Source organism: Perognathus longimembris, chromosome 28 (assembly GCF_023159225.1).
Source record: "Perognathus longimembris pacificus isolate PPM17 chromosome 28, ASM2315922v1, whole genome shotgun sequence".
NCBI classification, from domain to species: domain Eukaryota; kingdom Metazoa; phylum Chordata; class Mammalia; order Rodentia; family Heteromyidae; genus Perognathus; species Perognathus longimembris.
In genome coordinates, this window is record NC_063188.1 from 107,394,115 (window position 1) to 107,404,239 (window position 10,125).

General features: G+C 37.0%; 1 protein-coding gene across 1 annotated transcript in view; it reads right to left on the reverse strand.

Moving 5' to 3' along the window:
• The window catches only part of Frmpd4 (FERM and PDZ domain containing 4), a 309,408-nt gene extending 308,610 nt beyond the window's left edge, over positions 1-798 (reverse strand). The window contains exon 1 of the mRNA XM_048335949.1: positions 695-798. Within this exon, the coding sequence (XP_048191906.1) occupies positions 695-711 (17 nt within the window). The 5' untranslated portion in view covers positions 712-798. The remainder of the gene's footprint in view (positions 1-694) is intronic.
• Positions 799-10,125: the final 9,327 nt, after the last annotated feature.

Sequence of the window (10,125 nt, forward strand, 5' to 3'; positions counted from 1 at the left end):
CAGATTATGATACACTGGAAGACTAGTGCATTCTTTCTAAATTGTCTTGTTTTGTATCTACCTCAAATTGGGAACTATACAAAAAAGCCCATTTGTTGCATTAACTATCATCCTTCATACCATAGTACTTGGAACATAGTAATGTTCACAGATATAGATATAGATATAGATATAGATATAGATATAGATATAGATATAGGAAATTTGTCAAAATTCAGAAGCAAAAATCAATTTGGGGGTTATGAATTTCTTTCTTTTTTGTTTCCATTTCTTACAGTTCATTTTGATAGATATTATTTTACATGACAAGAGGTACACAGGCATTGTGCTTTTGTGTTCCTCCCATAAGAATATCGTCTTTTGGTCTCGCTGTGTGTGAATACCTAAAATTCTGTATAATTTTCTTTCTTTTATGTCTGTCTGTCTTTTCCCCACTAACAGATGAAAGCGGAAAGAAAATATGCATGAGCTTCTAGTTCTGATTAATTCTGTAGATCCTGGACCTTTCATGAGCCATTAAAATGTTGGAAAAGTAACATGTTAAAAAGGTTCCTTGAATCAAGCACTGCTCATTTGTTTTGTTGGGAGACACAGAAGAACAGTCATAACAATAGTCAAGAAGCAAAAATGAAATGTGGTCAAGAGCTCAAGGTTTATAGTCAAAGACAGTTCAAATCTTGGATCTGTCACTTACCAGCTGTGTGACCTCATGCCACTGAACTGCTCTGTGCCTCTGTTTCCTGAACTTTAAGTAGGGACACTAATGCCTGTCTCATAAAACAGCAGAGTGCCTGAAAAATAACAAATGCTCAGTAAATGGTGTATGTTAATGACAACAACAACAATAGTAATAATAATAATAACAACAACATGGGAAAAAAACACTTGACTTTTCCTTTAGTGTCAGTGATAAAAATACAAAAATCCCCATAACATAGTAGTTTGGATTCGGATAGACTCTGTAACCTAGCCAGAGAAAAAGATGCTCACATTATATTTCCTTTTATGCATCATTATTTTTAAATCAATATTTTAGATTAATTTCATAAAATGATACAATTCAGAGCTATCATTTTATGCCTTTGAAGAAAAAAGCAATGCTATAGAAGGTAAGGTTTTTTGAGCAATAGGTCTAGCCACAGAATCGAAGGATGCAAGAACTTAAAATAACAGAGTATCAAGCCTAGTTATTTTACAGATTTTTAAAATGCAACTTGAAAACAAACAGAGACAGAAATCCTCAAAAAACCAAAGTGGCCTGAGGTATGGCATCCTAGAGTTCATAAATAAATGGGAATTTGTCGTTTGATGAGGCAAAAGGGAAGTAAAGAGAGCTCAATCCTCAAACCACCATGTTCCAACAAGATGTACAACTCAGGCTAACGCCATGACTACACACGTCTTGAGTGCAGTCATGGGCAAGCATAGAACTGAGCACTGACCCCATTCAAACAGTCACTTAGGTAAGTCACTGGCATCACCTGAAAGTTGGGGATCAGCTAACACTGGCCTGGAAAGTGTAGAGCCCACTAAGAGTCCATGTGGGTGTCAAACCCAGAAATCCTAGGTATACAAAATAACCTAAAACAATGACCCACAGATCATGTGCCAAGAAACTTATAAAATATAAGCAATTGTGTGAAGAGAAGTTGTATAGGCCTTTCCCTACTAAGGGAATTGACAGGAACACAACTTGTCATGTGTATTTCTTAGCTAAAATTTCAAGCTTTCCCAGAGATCCTTCAGAATGACTTGGGTCTTTGAAAACCTAGTTGGTTTACAAAAGAACAAAAGGCCTACTTTATCCTCTTTCTCAAACAAATTCTAGTTTCCTCCCAAATGATAACCAACATGCATTTGTGCTGAGACTTTCTCCTCATTCCTCGGTCATATAAATTCATTTTTTGTCTTTATTATTTGACAGTGTTTATAGAATATTTTCCTCATGACTAAATGTATACTCAAGTAACTCAGTGAGTCAGAAAAAGTCAGTATTGAACCCTGCACGTTCACTAGGAAAAAAATGGCATTTATAGAATGGATAGCAACTTTCATGATACAGTCAACACTCTATGATCAATATAAGCAGTACTTGGCAACCTACAACATGGGTCTCCATGTACTACTAATGGTAAATCTGATACAGAGAGCATACAACTGCAGTATCACTGGGTACCAATGCCTATAATACTAGCCTCCTAGGAGGATCTGAGGACTGTGGTTCAAACCCAGCCTAGGCAGGAATGTTTGTGAGACTCTTATAACCAATTAATCACAAATAAGCTGAACGTGGTATTACAGCTCAAGTAAGTGGTAGAGTGCCAGCAGAGTTCAATTCCCAGGACTGGCAAAACAAAACAAGAGCAACAACAACAAAAGCCTGAAATCTATGACAAAGAATTCTAAGGGAATTTGGAATGAAATCTTAGAATGGATGCAGGGAGGATTCTATTTACCATGAGTAGTTTGTGCAAATTTGGTACACAATCTCATTCAACTTTTTTACCAGTGACACTGTGATATGTCAATAGAAAGCAGATAAGACTATGTTTGGCATTTTACTTCATATGTTCCCAGGAATGATAAGAGAATGAAACATGTCAGAAATTCTCTTTTTTGTCAATTGTAGAGCTTGAACTCAAGGCCTGGGAGGTGTCCCTGAGCCTCTTTGTGCTCAAGGCTAGCACTCTACTACTTGAGCCACAGTACCACTTGCCATTTTTGAGTGGTCAATTGGAGATAAGTGTCTCAGGACTTTCCTACCCAGGCTGGCTTCAAACTGTAATTCTCAGATCTCAGCCTCCTGAGTAACTAGGGTTACAGCTGTGACCCACCCGTGCCCATCTCAGAAATTCTTGAATTAGAATGCTGTAGACCTACACACAAATACCAATTTTACATGAGTAAGTCGGGACTAATAAGAATGTCATCAGGGGGCTGGGGATATAGCCTAGTGGCAAGAGTGCCTGCCTTGGTATACCCGAGGCCCTAGGTTCGATTCCCCAGCACCACATATACAGAAAACGGCCAGAAGCGGCGCTGTGGCTCAAGTGGCAGAGTGCTAGCCTTGAGCGGGAAGAAGCCAGGGACAGTGCTCAGGCCCTGAGTCCAAGGCCCAGGACTGGCAAAAAAAAAAAAAAAAAAAAAATGTCATCAGGAGAGGTAAAGGTATATAAAACAAAACACCACACATTGTTGTTAAACTTCAAGGAATTAAGATTAGGATAAAGAAAGAGAAAAACAAAACAAAATTTCATACACACAACCCTATGGTCCACATACAGACTTCTGCTATCTATAACTGATTATATGTATCTTGACCTATTATGAGGAAACTCACTTAAAACATTCAAAAACCTTGATTGAGGTTGTATAATCTTTTGTATGACCTGCTATGTTATTTCTTTTATAAAGGAGTGACTTGTCTAGAATCTGGATGAAGTGGAAAATCTGGACAATGATGGATATCTAGCCTTCAGTACCATTGATTCCCTTGCTTCTCCTACCTGGATCCTTAGTTTTTATTGACAATCTCTCCACTCCCACACTCTTTCTTTTCCATTGTCCTTCACCCTAAATGCTTTTTGACTCAACAACTTTTCACACTCTAGGCCTTTTCCATATGCTCTGTTCTCTAACTGAACTTGCCTTTGCTCTACTTACTGGCAAACCTCTATTTGTTCATCAAGATCCCAATGGGACCATGGGTCCACTAGGCTCTGGAGTGGCATGGCCCATGACTGAAATCCTATCTCTGTCCCTCCTCATTTGCCTGGTGTGATCTGCTTCAACTCTGGCAGCATCTGCTTCCTTCTTAAAAAAAAAAGTAGAAACAACACAATAATGATGCCACCTGACTGTTATTGTAAAATATAAATACTCTATCAATTGCATAGCCAAATATCCTCTGGGTACAATATGCCACAGCTGTGCCTTCACTACTAATGGCTTGACTTGGATAGAATAGGCAACCATTCCTGAATTTCTTTTTCTTAAACAAACACTATTTTAATTTTAGTATCAGTACAAAAAAGTATTCTTTTTATTGCCTTTATTGTAAAAGTGAAGTACAGAGGGGTTACAGTTTCATATGTAAGGCAGTGAGTACAACCTTAAAGAAGCGAAAGATCTCTATGATGAGAACTTTCAAAACCTGAAAAAGGAAATTAAGGCAGAACATAGGAAATGGAAAAACCTCCCATGCTCCTCGATTGGGAGAATTAACATTTTCAAAATGGCAATATTGCCAAAGTCTATCTACAAATTCAATGCAATACCCATCAATATCCCAACACCATTCTTTAATGAAATATAGGAAGCAATCCAGAAATTCATATGGAACATTAAAAGACCCGAATACCAAAAACAATACTAAGTAGAAAGAACAGCACTGGAGGAATTACAATACCAAACCTCTAGCTGTATTACAAAGCTATAGTAATAAAAACAGCTGGGTATTGGCACAAGAACAGGCTGAAGAACAATGGAACAGAAATGAAGACCCAGAAATGAACCTGCAGAACTATGGCTACTTAATCTTTGATAAAAGAGCTAAAAGAATAGGATGGAAGAAAGACAACCTCTTCAACAAATGGTGCTGGCAAAACTGGATCAACACCTGTAACAAACTAAAACTAGAACGTTATATATCACCCTGCACCATTCCTGAATTTTTAAAATGTTTTATAACAATTGCTAACACATATAAATTTGAATTCTCATTATTGTGGTTTGGGGACAGGGTTTCCCTATGTAGGACAAGCAGGTCCCAAACTCATGATTCTCTTGCCTCAGCCTTCTCAGGCACACAGGTGTGTGCCAACATGCCTCACTTGGCAATCTGTATTCTTTAAAATCATGTCTGTAAAGCCTTTTCCACCAGGAATATAAGATATAACCTGCATCAGCTATCAGCAAAGAAAGGTACCATATAAAAATATTTAATCAGTTTTCTATTTCTATTCTGCAAGGCAACAGTTCACCTCTTGATCTACTCTGAGTTAAGTCCATAAGTAACTATTTCATAGCAGCTGTCCAATAATTAAGCTCATAGGCAGACTTGTCTATCAGACAAACCATTTAGGAAACATTAGCCCTTGATAGATTTCTTACCTTATATAACACAGACTATCCACAATCGTGTATGTTTTTACCTCAAACACATATCCCAAACAAATTTCATGAACCAGACCCATAAAAAACTAAACAATATACTTTGGAAATGTGTACATTTTTTAATAATTCCTAATTGTATTTTTCCTAATCAAGTACATGGTAATTTCTCTCTGAATCATCAATAAACAACTCTCCATTGCCCAATATTTCTGAACAATGGCAGTAATGATAATTTTTTCATTTTATTTTGCAATTAAATGATATTGAGCTAATAAATAAACATAACAGAGAAGTCATAATGAATAATTGCCTACAAAAACCATCACCTTTAATTTTAGCATTCATCATAAGGGAAAGCATGTCTACTGCATGGATTTAATGATAATTTCAAGTTATTTGTATTTTAATTGCTCTAATTGCATCCTTGTTGGTCAAAGTGTCTCCAGATTTTCACCACATCAATCTTTTCTACACAACGTGACCCCTAACACCTCTACTCTCTCTGTTACTTGCTTTCCCCATTTTCTTTTCTGAGATCAGTGCCACCCAACTCATACCAGAATAATCCCCATCAAAGCACAATCCAGGTCTGCTCCTCTGCCAGATCCTTTTGGTGTATTCTCCTCTATTTCCCCATAAAAATTTGGGAGCCATCACACACACACAGCTCATATTTTACGTCCTGTTTTGTATCCATGAAGCAGAGGAGAAAGTTTGACTTTAAAGTTGGACCTATTCTGTCTAACAGCTGTATGAACTTTCAGGATCCACAAGGGGTTAGTTTGTTCATCTAAACACAAAACATTATGAGTTCTCAAAAGTCCATCACTGATAGGATAAAGAAAAAATACTTTGGCCTTTCTTCCAAAGTATCCCTGCCCATGCCAAACATTATGGTTGCCTTCAGTACCTGTGATGTAGACTGATGTGACGCAACTTAAGAATCAGTTCTGTGCCAGCAAGATTCATGACTGTACTCAGCACAGCAACCACTTCTTCTAGTGAGAGAAGTCTAGGACAGTGAAGGCAGCATTTATCTTTCTGAATCCTAAACTTCATTATTCCTTGAGAAAATCCCAAAGAGAAGTAAGTCTCCAAGCCTAAGGCTACAAGATTAAGTTGCTGCAAGGCCTCTGCTAGAGCTGACATTCAGGTATTCAAAAACAGTGAAAAAACAATTGGAACAGCTTTTAGGTAATTCTTTCGAAACTAAGGACTGAACTAAGTGCATTGAAGTAGACTGGAAGACATAGAACAGAATGTCCCATGGTGGTGGCTACAGTGGGGATCCTGTTAACCTGTTGTCTCACTAACATGTCATGTTTTAGGTGTATTTCCAAGGTACCATATGTATCCTCTGGGGTTGTACTTTTAATGTATTCATTCTATTTATGACACTGACAGCACAGTTAAGTTATAAATTGACATAGGTTATGCGAAAAAAAAACCAACAAAAAAAAGTGATGCCAACTACTGGACAGAAAGAATTTTAAGAACTGTACTCATTGTTCTCAGCAATGTATTGGATATACCACTGGCCATTTCAGGGGGAAATAAAACAAGATAGGGAGAAAGTGAGTCCTTAATTTTGAATGGCATTGAGCTGTGCCATCATCTTTGTCTCTGCCTTGTTTGTCCACTTTATGACAGAAGGAATAAAAATCTTCAAGGTGATGAAAACCATTTTCCTAAAACTAGATCATTCAAAAGGCTATATATTTTGTATCCTGATCCAGTAAAAATTCAGTCACGAAAAATACAGACTTAAGCAAGCTCGCTGGTTCTTTTGATAAAATGGAATCAATGCCTTTGTGAAAATTGTCTTTAAAGTAAGTTGACTAAGGAAGAAAAACAAATTGCCAAAGTTGACTGCAGTAAATTGAACTACAACCTAATGTGTGTGTGAGAGAGAAAAAGGAAGAGAGATAGAGTCAGTTACAGACAGAGATGCAGACCAAGACAGATGAAGGGTTTAGGGAAAGAGATGGAGTGACAAGAAAGTTTCTTGGGAAAGAGCTAAAGGAATGTTGTGATGGCCAATCCTAGGTCTCAGGTATTTGCAACACAGAGGCTGAGAACAAGTGGAGAGAAATATGCCGGAGAAGGAAACCAGCATTTTGATCATCCTGATAGAAATTGAGAAGAAGGGAGCATATGAACTCTACATCCAAATACAGTGCCTTCTGCTTAAAAATATACAACTTACTCTTTCAGTTATAAATGATGCAGGTATGGAATGCAGTGACTTTCATAAAGTTTCTTAAACTTAATAGTACAATGTACTAACAATGTTCCTAGTATTACTGATAACGGCAGCAAAAATTTATTAAAAGAAATATTTTTGAAATGAAATAACTAGTTATATGAGATGTCCTAGAGATGTCTTGCGTCTTTCCAAACAGCCTTTGAGCTTCTTGGGAGCAGGTGCTACATCCAATTTATTCTCACAGTACAGCTGGCATATAACAGGTGCACAACAGGTTTGTTGAACTAAACTGAAAGAATAAGAATTCTCAGATAATACAATGGCCAGAACAGTCTTCTGGCTGCCTACCTGTGCATCAGTTAGCTTTTATACCAATGACCAGAGTTTGGCAAATACCATGTCTACTTATACAGATGAGCAGTGAGAGACTAAATAACTGAGAGGACTCAGAAACTTGATTCATCTCCCAAGAATGTATACCTTTATATAAAGTATACATTTGGAATAAATTTGCATAATATATTGCCATTGGACTCGATTAGGCATTGCCCACATTAGGGAGCACTGTACCACTACTGAGGCAGGCTGTTGATGGGAGATGATTTCCAGCACCAAATAGATGATCTGGCTCTGGTATGAATCTGAGAAAGCAAGAAATAGAAGGCTGAAAGAAATTCTATTTGCATGTAAATTAAATAGGTTGAGAGGAGTTACTTCATATGTTTAAACCATTTTCATGCAGACTTATTCTCACTCTGCAATAAGAAAATATGACCCAAAGTGAAGTTACAGCTTACTGTCAAACTTACTTTCCAAGGAAAGACAGATGGTAATGACAGCACAATGACATAGTCTAATGGACAGTGTAAGTGATGGAAAGGCTCTCCATGGGGCTCTTAAGAGTATATGACTCTATGATGCACACAAAAGCTCTTTTTATGGGAAAGAACGAGGCAAAACCACTGGCTTTGCTGTACTTCACATGTCAGGAAAATCTTTTCTACATTGATCTAATGATCTAATAATTGATCTAATGATGGTGAGAATTCTGCTCATCATCTGTACCAGATGCATGTATGGCCTTGAAAGTGTATGGCATCATGGTTTTTAGCTGAAAAGGTTAACATTTGGATTTAACCAGGATGATAACAGTTCCACACTTGAATTTGTTTCTTCACCAGGTGAATGTATGCCTTCCATATGAATTATTTGAAATGTCATTTGTCAATCTAAATTAAATCCTCTTCCCCTCCCCTCCCGGAAAACCTTTGTCTGCTTGACCTGTTAAACTTTATGGAGGATGACAATTCTAATTTTCCATCAACAAAGTTGTGTTTACAAGATTCCTCTGGTCTGTATCATAGGCAATACAGAGTATTGAAACAGTAAACCCAGATTTTTCAGTAGAGATGTACTCATGTGTAGCCTAGATTTTAATATACCATGCAATATATGCACTATATGGGGCTACAACCCTGGCTACACTTTATCTGTGAAGCATCTCTTTTCTTGGTTAATTTAGAGATATGAACATTCATTTTGTCAGTCCTGTTATGTTGCAATCCTACTTTTCTGAGGATTACAATTCCAGCTTTATAAATTTAGGACAATTTCAGTTACTTTTAATTCTGTCCACACCTCTGTGACTGTGGCTAAAATAGAAATATGCCGTAGTGGTTGCCTTCTTATCGAAACAGATATTTCAAAGGCTAAAATGCTTGATGTGCCTTAGGTAATGAATCATACATGCTTACAAAATTTCAAGCACATAATTGCCTGTCCATAATAATTGTTAAAAATTAGCCCATTTCTGAAGTTTTTGCATAGGGCCCATAAAATACGTCCATAGCTCTATGATTCATAGACCTTTTTCCAATTTTCAAGCAAACAGATGTTTATCCTTAAGTTGAAAAATATAATGCTTGAAAGAAACTTTTGGTACATTTATTATGGTTAAAAATGGCAAACATTAGTAGTTAAGAAAAATACACTGTGGTTTCCTGGTACTATGGGAAACCACAAATTAGGAGTTGACAATTTTCAGGTACTTAAAATGTCTGGCGATATTGCTATTCCATATGAAATAGGGAGCTTAATCGGGATTTTGTTTTCTCTGGCCATATGTTGCTTTCTGACTACAAGGGCACCTTGATTCATTATGCAGTATTTCACGAATGAACTCCTCATGAAGAAAAACTAAATCATAGATAGAGGCCATTAGTAACTCTTATTTTTATTTTAAATGTGAAATTATGTTGCTAAACAATTTTTTTTTTTTTGGCCAGTCCTGGGCCTTGGACTCCGGGCCTGAGCACTGTCCCTGGCTTCTTCCCGCTCAAGGCTAACACTCTGCCACTTGAGCCACAGCGCCGCTTCTGGCCGTTTTCTGTATATGTGGTGCTGGGGAATCGAACCTAGGGCCTCGTGTATCCGAGACAGGCACTCTTGCCACTAGGCTATATCCCCAGCCCGTTGCTAAACAATTTTAACATTGTAGTTTTAAAAATCACCAGGAAAAATACTTTCAGGATTCTTAATTAACCCACAAACCCAAGATACTAAGTTTTAATATTTGTTCTAATTCAAGTTTGGATGAGAATAAGTAAAATATATCTACCTTTTTTCTGACAGGAAAATTAATTTGAGTATAAATGTTAAAGTGGCCTGAAAACACTGCTTTCTAGAAAATTCATATTCATCTATCTATTGTGTAACCAGTGAGTATACTAGGGCAACTTACTTATTTCCTGGGACTTAACTATAAAATGTTATGTTAAATAATCAAAATTGTCTGTTTTTCCAGG